General features: G+C 55.7%; 1 protein-coding gene across 1 annotated transcript; it reads right to left on the bottom strand.

Annotated features, from left to right (window-relative positions):
• Nucleotides 1-2,743: 2,743 nt before the first annotated feature.
• Nucleotides 2,744-11,417, bottom strand: LOC147086523 (small ribosomal subunit protein eS27). The gene is made up of 4 exons (XM_085978634.1): nucleotides 11,290-11,417; nucleotides 5,745-5,853; nucleotides 5,047-5,157; nucleotides 2,744-3,022 (listed from the first exon to the last, which is right to left on the bottom strand). Exons 1-4 carry the CDS (start codon nucleotides 11,293-11,295, stop codon nucleotides 2,994-2,996), a joined length of 255 nt encoding a protein of 84 aa, XP_085834760.1. The 5' UTR covers nucleotides 11,296-11,417; the 3' UTR covers nucleotides 2,744-2,993.
• Nucleotides 11,418-11,868: the final 451 nt, after the last annotated feature.

The following is an 11,868-nucleotide window of genomic DNA, read 5'->3' as shown; positions in this document are numbered from 1 at the left end:
GACGGGGCCTCGGTTTAACGTCTCGTCCGAAAGACAAAAAAAAATGGAACATTGTTCGTGACTAGCTTTTTTTTTATGGCCCCTAGTTTGTGACTGCCCCCCCCACAAGTGGGAACATCTTGGTCAAAATAGGCTGTTTGACTCTCTCACTCTCTGAGCTGACAATTAAATACCAAGCACTTGACTGGCAGCATTTACCACCTGGTGGCTCAGGAGGTGGTGGTCTTGGGCCTTCTTGAACTGCTGCCCGAGAGTTTATCCAGGGACTTGTGTTACGTGGAGCGGCTGGGGCTGTCCTCCTTGGAGCAGAGCAGGTTAAGGGGAGATTTAATAGAGGCGTTCAAAATCAGGAAGGGCTTTGGTAGAGCAAATGGGGAAACTGTTGCCCGGCTGGCAGGAGGGTCGGTAACCAGAGGACACAGATTTAAGATAACTGGCAAAAAGAACCAGAGGGGGAGATGAGGTTTTTTTACACAGCAAGTTGTTGTGATCTGGAACGCGCTGCCTGAAAGGGCGGTGGAAGCAGATTCAATAGCGACTTTCAAAAGAGAATTGGAGAAATACTTGAAGGGAGAAAAGATTTACAGGGCTGTGGGGAAAGTGAGATTAATTGGAGAGCTCTTTCAAAGAGCCGGCACAGGCACGACGGGCCAAATGGCCTCCTCCTGTGCTGTATGGCTCTCTGAAGAGCCAAGCCAGGACGGTCTTGTGTTCAATCCTCTGCTCCGAGGTAGCTGCTTTCTGTCAGTACGGGCACTGGAATGAGCCTCAGTGCGTGGGTTCGGTGAAAACGCCGGCCAGCCACTCACTCCGAAGAAGTCTGTTCAGCGGCGATCGCGCCAAGATGCTCAAGAGTGACCGTTTCCAGGGGAAGAGAACCCAAAAATCGAGGCACACCCTACTCGGCGGAGAAGCCGCTCCGCTGCAGCATCCAGAACTCCCAGATGATCGCGGGCACTTGGCGTCTGGGAAACGGCGCTATGACCAGGCTGCCGGTGGGTATTTCCTCGCCCCGGACGCACCCACTCCGTTCAGGGCTCGGTGGGCCCCAGTTAAAGGCACGCAGTTTACAAGTGCCCGGCTGTTTGCGGAGCTGGAGATGGGCAGGCACGCTCAGCATCTCGGTCTCGTCCGTCCGTGCGCCAGTCAGTCGGGAAGCGGCGCACAACTGCCCCAGGCAGGCACCTTCGCCCCCCCCTGTCCCGCCCCCAAGCAGAGCAAGAAAAAGGAACTGTCCTTTACGGTTTATCCCCGCGGTGCAGACCCAGGTTCTGTTCTGTTGTCTGTGCTGGGTTAGCAGGCTTTAGGAAGGGGGGTTGTTTAAAGGGTTCCCATTCCTGATTACGTCAACACCAGCTGGAGAGGCCAAGCGTCTGGACACAGGGTGGGGTGCGACAGTCCCACCCGGTGGAAGAGCTCACCAGCACCCACTGGGTTCTCTGTGTACGAGAGGCACACTGGCCAGAAACCAGTGCCTGTTGGAGTATAAGAGTGAGGAAGTCTTGCTATAATTGTACAGGGCCTTGGTGAGACCACACCTGGAGCACTGTGCACAGCTTTGGTCTCCTTATCTGAGGAAGGATATACTTGCCTTGGAGGCGGTGCAGCGAAGGTTCACTAGATTGATTCCTGGGGTGAGAGGGCTGTCCTATGAGGAGAGATTGTGTAGACTGGGCCGATACTCTCTGGAGTTTAGAAGAATGAGAGGTGATCTCATTGAAACATACAAGATTCTGAGGGGGATTGACAGGGTAGATGCTGAGAGGATGTTTTCCCCCTGGCTGGAGAGTCTAGAACCAGGGGTCACAGTCTCAGGATAAGGGGTCGGCCATTTAGGACTGAGATGAGGAGGAATTTCTTCACTCAGAGGGTGGTGAATCTTTGGAATTCTCTGCCCCAGAGGGCTGTGGAGGCTCAGTCGTTGAGTATATTCAAGGCCGAGATCGATAGATTTTTGGACTCTAGGGGAATCGAGGGATCGGGCGGGAAAGTGGAGTTGAGGTCGATGATCAGCCGTGATCTGATTGAATGGCGGAGCAGGCTCGAGGGGCCGAATGGCCGACTCCTGCTCCTATTTCTTATGTTAAACACCGGCACGGAGCAGTCGGGCTGAATGTCCTGTTTCTGTGCTGTAAACTCGATGTTATTTTATTGCTGTACAGTAAGGTACAGCTCGGGACAGTACACACGCAGGGGCATTAAGCTCTGAATTACTCGCCAGTGCAAGAGTGGGCCAGGTGCAAAGAAAGACGTGCTCCTTTCACCATCTCAGGGCGTCCCAAAGCGCTTTACAGCCAATGAAGTACTTTTTGTAGTGTTGCGCACAGCAAGCTCCCACAAACAGCAATGAGATGACGGTTTCAGGGATAAATATTGGCCGCGACACCGGGGAGAAGGCCCCGTCGAATTGCGCCATGGGGTCTTGCGACGGGGCAGAGCTATTTAACGACTCATCTCTAAAGACAGCACGGTACTGGGAGGTGGGGGAGAGGGCAGCGAGAGACAGAGAGAGCGTGTGCTGCCGAGTCACGGCCTGACTATCCTAAATCGAGGTTGTAAATTGTACCCCAACTAGTCCGCACATTGGCAGCAGGTTGGGGCAGGAGTGGAGGAGGACGAACCTTCTCTGCACCCCCCCCCCCCCCCCAGGGTATTGTGGCCAAGCCGCCCAGTGCCAGCCGCACGAAGCTCGCTGTAGTTTCAGACGCTGTTGGGAGTCGACAGTAAATAAGTCACAGGGAAATACGTTACGTCATTTTATTTGACAATTCTTAACAAAGAACTCAATACCAGCAAGAGGATCCAAAAAATGTTTATAGAAACCAGATGGGCGAGGCTATGGGACAGGGACGCGCCCCCCTTTCTCCTCCAGCTGCACCTCTCCCGCACCACCTGCCCGGGGCCAAAGGAAGCGCACCAGTGTCCCTCAGCGAGGGTCCCAACGCCCAGCCGTGCGGGTAGTCCCGCCCATCCTCCCAATGACAACCTTCATTTTAGTGCTGCTTTCTTCTGAAGGAACAGCCTGCAACAGAGAGGGGGAAAGAAAAAACGTTAAAAAACAAGACACTGCCGCCAGAACGCAAGAACAGGAGTAGGCCATTCGGCCCCTCGAGCCTGCTCCGCCATTCAATGCAATCATGGCTGATCATCCAAATTCAGTACCCTGTCCCTGCCTTCTCCCCATATCCCTTGATCCCTTTAGCCTTAAGAAATATATCTAACTCCTTCTTGAATATATTTAATGAATTGGCCTCAACTGCCTTCTGTGGTAGAGAATTCCACAGGTTCACCACTCTCAACCCCACGAGAATACACAAGAATTAGGAGCAGGAGTCGGCCATTCGGCCCCTCGAGCCTGCTCCGCCATTCAATAAGATCATGGCTGATCTTTGACCTCAATTCCACTCTCCCGCCCGATCTCCATATCCCTCGATTCCCCGAGAGTCCAAAAATCTCTCGATCTCGGCCTTGAATATACTCAACGACTGAGCCTCCACAGCCCTCTGGGGCAGAGAATTCCAAAGATTCACCGCCCTCTGAGTGAAGAAATTCCTCCTCATCTCAGTCCTCAATGGCCGACCCCTTATCCTGAGACTGTGACCCCTGGTTCTAGACTCTCCAGCCAGGGGGGAAACAGCCTCTCAGCATCTACCCTGTCAATCCCCCTCAGTATCTTATATGTTTCAATGAGATCACACCTCATTCTTCTAAACTCCAGAGAGTATCGGCCCAATCAAAGGCCTTGGAGTGCAGCATCAACAGGCACCCGCACGAGTGTTTACACAGCAGACGTAGGCCATTCGGCCCCACTGCTCCGTGCCGGTGTTTCTGCTCCACGCCAGCCTCCTCCCACCCCTCTTCATCTCACCCCATCACCATATCCTTCTATTCCTTTCTCCCTCGTGTGTTTATCCAGCTTCCCCTTAAATGCATCTACGCTCTTCGCCTCAACCACTCCCTGTGGTAGCGAGTTCCACATTCTCACCACTCTCTGGGTAAAGAAGTTTCTCCTGAATTCCCTGCAGGATTTCTTGGCGACTGTCGTGTATTGATGGTCCGACACTCTCCTGCTCTTCAACTCTGCAGCAAGGGCTCCAGTCCCAGGCAGCGCCCTGCGCCTCCCCGCAGTTTCTCAACAGCCACTCGCGAGGAGCTCCAGGTGGCCACCAACCGTGCCACTCGGGCAGTGCCCCCCTCCACCCCCATTCGGAGATTCCTGCATCTTTGGGTCCCCCCCTCTCGCACCCAGAATCCCAGATCACGAACCAGGTCCAAACGGCAGCGAACCGCACAAGGTCGAAGAACAGCAAGGGACCTTTTTCGGTTTTTGGGGGGGGGGGGGGGGGGGGAAGGTAAGCCAATGTCCCCCCCCCACCCCCCTCTCTCTCTCTCTCTGCCAGTCCCACGTCTTTTTCAATGTTAAAACTTCGCTCTGGCGCAAGTGGGCCGCGCACCCCCCAATTAGGGGGAAAACACTGATTGGCGCCCTCAGTTTTTAAGAAGCTTGCTGGAGGAAGGGAGGCCCGAGGGAGATGAGGAGTTGCACCGTTTTGAGGTCTTGGCGGAGGGGGAGTTTGCAGGCGGAGATGTCGGGACAGGCCAACGCGTGGAGCTTAGAACGAGACAACAGGTCAAGATGGAGGGGGGAGGGGTTCGGCCGCTCGATTTAAAAAGTCGGAGCAAGTCAGAAAGGGGACGTGGTTACCCGGTTAACCATAGCCGTGCCCAATAGTCACACCCCGGTCTGTCGACAGCGCCATAGCCGTGCCCAATAAGATCGCCTGTCCACTTCATACAACGGACCCCAGCAACAAGCCCGTTCCGGAGCGTTTCTACATACCTTGTTCAGAGTTGCCTGGAGCCTCGGGAGCAATGCTTCCTCTAATTTTTTTGGGCGCTGCGCGGCCCATTCAGATTTCTGTGCGGGCGCGGCTTTTCCACAATTAAGCCGTCAAGCGGCCTGCGCGGGAGCTGTAGCGTAACGGGAACACTGCCCGGGAGGGGCTCGGCTGCGCGGAGGAGATATGAAAAGGTGCTCCGACTCACCTTCTGTTAGCCTGGCCTTTCCTCCGGTGGGCTGGCAGAGTACAGTGGAACACCCGACACACAGCACGACAGTCTGAGCGTGGCTGAACACCGTGGTGATTTTGTAGCAACCTAAGACAGAGCAACACAGGTTAGATACAGAATAAAGCTCCCTCTACACTGTCCCCATCAAACACTCCCAGGGCAGGTACAGCACGGGTTAGATACAGAGTAAATCTCCCTCTACACTGTCCCATCAAACAATCCCAGGGCAGGTACAGCACAGGGTTAGATACAGAGTAAAGCTCCCTCTACACTGTCCCATCAAACACTCCCAGGGCAGGTACAGCACGGGGTAGATACAGAGTAAAGCTCCCTCTACACTGTCCCATCAAACACTCCCAGGGCAGGTACAGCACGGGGTAGATACAGAGTAAAGCTCCCTCTACACTGTCCCATCAAACACTCCCAGGGCAGGCACAGTAAAGTTCCCTCGGTTCCTGCCCACACTATTTTACATTCCCCCACACTCTGTCGTGGAAGAGGATCACTAGTGAGTGCAGAGTCTGGGGCCCATTTCCAGTAGGAATGGGAGGCGACTGGTGAAAAGCTCATTCCACACGCCCAATAATGGCACGCTGTGGAAGCGGCGCTGAGCAGCAGCAGGCGGGAGTGTGCAGCCGATTTTTGCGCGCGCACAGCGGGGGGAAGATGCTCACCGGGACACTTGACGTCCATAAAGTAAGAGTTCGGGCTCTGCACCAGGCGCTTCTTCTTGTGTTTCCTCTTCTCCTCCTCGGGGGACGGATGCAACAAATCTTTCGCCAGCTGGAGCCACAAGAGAGAAACAACACGGTGAGCGTACTGACCATCGACATCTCCCCCCGTCTCTCGCCCATCCACCCACCACCGCCCATCCCAATCCAACTATTAGCCGAGGCATAGAATACAAGACCAGGGAAGTTACGCTTGAACTGTATAAAACACCAGTTAGGCCACAGCTCGAATACTGCGTGCAGTTCTGGTCACCACATTACAGGAAGGATGTGATCGCACTGGAGAGGGTGCAGAGGAGATTTACCAGGATGTTGCACCCCAGGACTGGAGAATTTTAGCGATGAGGAAAGATTGGATCGGCTGGGTTTGTTTTCTTTGGAACAGAGGAGGCTGAGGGGAGATTTAATTGAGGTGTATAAAATTATGAGGGGCCTGGATAGAGCGGACAGGAAGGACTGATTTCCCTTAGCAGAGAGGTCAATAACCAGGCGGCAGAGATTGAAAGTAATTGGGAGAAGGATTAGAGGGGAGTTGAGGAGAACTTTCTTCACCCAGAGGGTGGTGGGGGTCTGGAACTCACTGCCTGAAAGGGTGGGAGAGGCAGAAACCCTCATTAAAAAAGTGTTTGGATATGCACTTGAAGTGCCGGAACCTACAGGGGTACGGATCAAGAGCTGGAAAGTGGGATTCGGCTGGATAGCACAGACATGATGGGACGAATGGCCTCCTTCCGTCCCATAAATTTCAATGATTCTAAAACACAGCGCTTTTAACAAGGGTCTCAAGAGGGAATTGGACTACTGGATCCCAACAAGATGCCCCACACCTCTTTTAAACCTAGTTTGTCCTGGTGTTGGGTCTTAATGATTGCACTAGGGTTACACTGGGAATAGGGCCCCTGTGTTGCGAGCCCCAGGTGCAGTGCTAGTACCAACCCAAGGCCAGCGCAAGGCACATAGAAGATAGGAGCAGGAGTGGGCCATTCGGCCCCTCGAGACTGCTCCGCCATTCAATGAGATCATGGCTGATCATCCAAATTCAGTACCCTGTCCCTGCCTTCTCCCCATATCCCTTGATCCCTTTAGCCTCAAGAAATATATCTAACTCCTTCTTGAATATATTTAATGAATTGGCCTCAACTGCCTTCTGTGGCAGAGAATTCCACAGGTTCACCACTCTCTGGGTGAAGAAATTCCTCCTCATCGCAATCCTAAATGGCTTACCCCTTATCCTTAGACTGTGACCCCTGGTTCTGGACTCCCCCGCCATCGGGAACATCCTTCCTGCATCTAGTCTGTCTAGTCCTGTTAGAATTTTATAAGTTTCAATGAGATCCCCTCTCATTCTTCTAAACTCCAGTGAGTATAAGCCCAATCGACCCAATCTCTCCTCATACATCATTCCTGCCATCCCTGCTATCAGCCTGGTGAATCTTCGCTGCACTCCCTCCATGGCAAGAACATCCTTCCTCAGTTAAGGTGACCAAAACTGCACACAATACTCAAGGTGTGGTCTCACCAAGGCCCTGTACAACTGCAGCAAGACATCCTTGCTCCTGTACTCGAACCCTCTCGCTACGAATGCCAACATACCATTTGCCTTCTTAACCGCCTGCTGCACCTGCATGCTTACCTTCAGCGACTGGTGCACAAGGACACCCAGGTCTCGTTGCACTTCCCCTTCTCCAAATCTATTGCCGTTCAGATAATAATCTGCCTTCCTGTTTTTGCCACCAAAGTGGATAACCTCGCATTTATCCACGTTATATTGCATCTGCCATGCTTCTGCCCAATCACCCAACCTGTCCAAATCATCCTGGAGTTTCTCGGCATCCTCCTCACAGCACACACGCCCACCCAGCTTTGTGTCGTCTGCAAACTTGGAGACATTACATCTAATTCCCTCGTCTAGATCATTTATCAGGCAAGAAGATTGCTGCATCCGGCTCCCCCGTATTACACGGCAATCGACTTGCAGTTATACTGTATCCGACCACACCGAAAACACGTCAAAGCCTCTCGTGCACCGAACCTCCTTTCGGAGAGCTGTGCGGAGAGGGAGCCGGGCTCCAGAGAGGGACGACCTGCCGAGGGCCCGACATTGCTTTGGAGCAGCCCACTAGTAGAGACATGTGTTAACGTTGGATTAATGCAACACCCAGAGACAGGAAAGTCACGAAAATAAAATCACAAGCGGGACGGCTGTCTCCCAGACCCCATCGGGCAGAGTGTGCGCATAAGCTACCGAAGCAGGCGATTTCATCAATGCTGTACCCTCAATCACAAATGCCAAAACTGCAAAGTCAGTGTCAGCCATGGCTCAGTGGGCAGCACTCTCGCCTCCGAGTCAGAAGATCGTGGGTTCGAGCCCCCACTCCAGAGACTTGAGCACAAAATCCAGACTGGCACTGTCGGAGGGGCGGTGCTGAGGGAGCGCCGCACTGTCGGAGGGGCGGCGCTGAGGGAGCGCCGCACTGTCGGAGGGGCGGCGCTGAGGGAGCGCCGCACTGTCGGAGGGGCGGCGCTGAGGGAGCGCCGCACTGTCGGAGGGGCGGCGCTGAGGGAGCGCCGCACTGTCGGAGGGGCGGCGCTGAGGGAGCGCCGCACTGTCGGAGGGGCGGCGCTGAGGGAGCGCCGCACTGTCGGAGGGGCGGCGCTGAGGGAGCGCCGCACTGTCGGAGGGGCGGCGCTGAGGGAGCGCCGCACTGTCGGAGGGGCGGCGCTGAGGGAGCGCCGCACTGTCGGAGGGGCGGCGCTGAGGGAGCGCCGCACTGTCGGAGGGGCGGCGCTGAGGGAGCGCCGCACTGTCGGAGGGGCGGCGCTGAGGGAGCGCCGCACTGTCGGAGGGGCGGCGCTGAGGGAGCGCCGCACTGTCGGAGGGGCGGCGCTGAGGGAGCGCCGCACTGTCGGAGGGGCGGCGCTGAGGGAGCGCCGCACTGTCGGAGGGGCGGCGCTGAGGGAGCGCCGCACTGTCGGAGGGGCGGCGCTGAGGGAGCGCCGCACTGTCGGAGGGGCGGCGCTGAGGGAGCGCCGCACTGTCGGAGGGGCGGCGCTGAGGGAGCGCCGCACTGTCGAAGGGGCGGCACTGAGGGAGCGCCGCACTGTCGGAGGGGCGGTACAGAGGGAGCGCCGCACTGTCGGAGGGGCGGTACTGAGGGAGCGCGCCGCACTGTCGGAGGGACGGTACTGAGGGAGCGCGCCGCACTGTCGGAGGGGCGGTACAGAGGGAGCGCCGCACTGTCGGAGGGGCGGTACTGAGGGAGCGCGCCGCACTGTCGGAGGGGCGGTACTGAGGGAGCGCGCCGCACTGTCGGAGGGGCGGTACTGAGGGAGCGCGCCGCACTGTCGGAGGGGCGGTACAGAGGGAGCGCCGCACTGTCGGAGGGGCGGTACTGAGGGAGCGCCGCACTTGCAAAGAAAAAATCTGACGCAAGAGCTGCTGAACCTTGTTGCAGGCAAACTTTGTTTTTCTAAAAAGTGAGTCACTGTTTGGCTGAGAGATCTGGGAAGAGGATCGCGTGTTTTTTTTATATAAATGTCATCTGACTCCCAGAAATTAAACTGCAAAACGAGGCCCGGCTGCCATTTTGGCAGCAAAACATCCAAAATAAAATTTTACAACACACAAGGAGGAAACCCCTCATTTTAAACGCACCGCTCACGGCAGGCGTTGCCCAGCTCAATCTGTCGCTGTTTTGCATGATAGGCAAAAAGACAACATTGCAGGAGGCAGGGAATCCAAACATTGCGATTTTAATCGCCTTTCAGGAGAAGGAGAGAGTTGGATGACTGTGCAATAGTGCAGAATGCTCGCAAAACTCGAATGCAATGCCCAGGCTTTTAATGCAAGGCGTTTTTGAGCATTTTCAAACGTTTTCAGCTGCTCCAGTTTGCAATCCAGCTCCAACCTGCTCCCTAATCTTTAAACCCGTCCCTTAGGACCTGCATCCTTCACCCCCACCCCCCCCCCCATTTTAAACCCCAGGCTTTTAATGCAAGGTTTTTCAGCATTATCTTTCAAATTGCATCTGTTCTGCAGCCTGCAATCCAGCTCCAACTTGCTCCCTAATCTTTAAACCCATCCCTCACGACCTGCATGCTTCACCACCCCCATTTTAAACCCCAGGCTTTTAATGCAAAGTTTTTCAGCATTTTCTTTCAAATTGCATCTGTTTTGCAGCCTGCTGCAGTTTGCAAACCACCTCCAACCTGCTCCCTAATCTTTAAACCCAGCCCTCACGACCTGCCTCATTCGCCCCTCATTTTAAACCCCAATGCAAGGTGTTTCAACGTTGCTTTTTAAAATTGCATTGGCTTTGCTGCCTGTTCCAGTTTGCAATCCACCTCCAGCCTTTTTCTTCCTTTCCCCTCCCCGGCCATTTTAAAACCTGCAGGCATTGTACCCGGGGAGGGGAGACATGGGCTGGGGGACTGGCCGGTTACCCCGGGAGACGCCGGGTTTGATTGACAGGAGCCGGGGTGCCTCGCGCCGTTACCCCCAGTAACCCGAGGGGGAAAAAGGCGATTGGTGGAGAGGGAGAGACTGGGGCTCGCGTCGCTGTCCCCGGTAACCCGAGGGGGGAAAAAGGCGATTGGTGGAGACTGGGGCTCGCGTCATTGCCCCCAGTAACCCGAGGGGGAAAAAGACGATTGGTGGAGAGGGAGACTGGGGCTCGCGTCGTTGCCCCCAGTAACCTGAGGGGGAAAAAGGCGATTGGTGGAGACTGGGGCTCGCGTCATTGCCCCCAGTAACCCGAGGGGGAAAAAGACGATTGGTGGAGACTGGGGCTCGAACCGTTGCCCACAGTAACCCGAGGGGGAAAAAGACGATTGGTGGAGAGGGAGACTGGGGCTCGCGTCATTGCCCCCAGTAACCCGAGGGGGAAAAAGGTGATTGGTGGAGACTGGGGCTCGCGTCATTGTCCCCGGTAACCCGAGGGGGAAAAAGGCGATTGGTGGAGAGGGAGACTGGGGCTCGCGTCGTTGTCCCCAGTAACCCGAGGGGGAAAAGGCGATTGGTGGAGAGGGAGACTGGGGCTCGCACCGTTGTCACCAGTAACCCGAGGGGGAAAAGGCGATTGGTGGAGAGGGAGACTGGGGCTCGAGCCGTTGCCTCCAATAACCCGAGGGGGAAAAGGCGATTGGTGGAGAGGGGAGACTGGGGCTCGAGCCGTTGTCCCCAGTAACCCGAGGGGGAAAAGGCGATTGGTGGAGAGCGGCGCACTCCAGGGCAACGGCCGTTCGCCGTCTCGTCAGCGGGAATCCGCCATCTTGTTTTTCCGCCTCCCTCGTCGACTGGTTAAAAAAAAATATATAAATAGAAGGAGGAGGTAAAAAAGCGTTTTAACCCCCTAAAAATGACCCGATCCCTGATTTTTCCACCCCCGGGATACCCTTCCCTCCCCTGCCACTTTCGGCTCGCTCGCCAGCCACCGGCGGGCGCCCCCTCACCGCCCTTTCCTTTCCCCCCTCCGCCGCCGACACTCACGGGCATCTTAGCGTGGCCTCGCTGCCGCGGAAAAGGAAGAAGGCCGGCCCGGGGACCCGGATATAACGGGGCGACCCGAGGCGCAGGGGCCGGAAGCCGGCTCGCGTCACGTCCTGGGTGGCGACTGCGGCCGCCATCTTAGGAAGGGCCAGTCTCGCTGAATCACCCCCCCCTCCATCTTGGGAGGGTCAGTCTCCTCCAATCCCCCCGCCATCTTGGGAAGGTCACTGTTTCCAGCGCCCTCCATCTTGGGAAGGTCACACGCTCGCACCAGCGCCCTCCATCTTGGGAAGGTCACACGCTCTCTCCAGCGCCCTCCATCTTGAGAAGGTCAGTCTCCCCCCAGCGCCCTCCATCTTGGGGAGGTCAGTCTCCCCAACACCTCCTACCTACAATTGACAATCTTCCCTTTAAATTTCCCCTTTTTTTGCCAAACACGTGCTTTTAAAATATTAAATTCAACCGTGAAAGAAAAGTCTACCACCAATTAGAATAGAATCATAAAAAACACAACACAAGGAGGCCCTTCGGCCCATCAGACCTGTGTGATCCCAGCTCTTCCCTCTTTAGTTGAATCCC

This window comes from Somniosus microcephalus, unplaced genomic scaffold (assembly GCF_052327205.1).
Source record: "Somniosus microcephalus isolate GS21.2 unplaced genomic scaffold, FLI_Smic_1.0 unresolved_chr7, whole genome shotgun sequence".
NCBI classification, from domain to species: Eukaryota; Metazoa; Chordata; class Chondrichthyes; order Squaliformes; family Somniosidae; genus Somniosus; species Somniosus microcephalus.
This window is presented reverse-complemented; position numbering and strand designations above follow the sequence as displayed.

Bases quoted from the DNA above. Each gene is read 5' to 3' on its own strand.
- LOC147086523 (XM_085978634.1), bottom strand. The intron at 5,158-5,744 runs GTGAGCATCTTC...GCTCTGTCTTAG, and splicing joins TATGGACGTCAAGTGTCCCG to GTTGCTACAAAATCACCACG. The intron at 3,023-5,046 runs GTGAGTCGGAGC...TCTCTGTTGCAG, and splicing joins AAAGGCCAGGCTAACAGAAG to GCTGTTCCTTCAGAAGAAAG.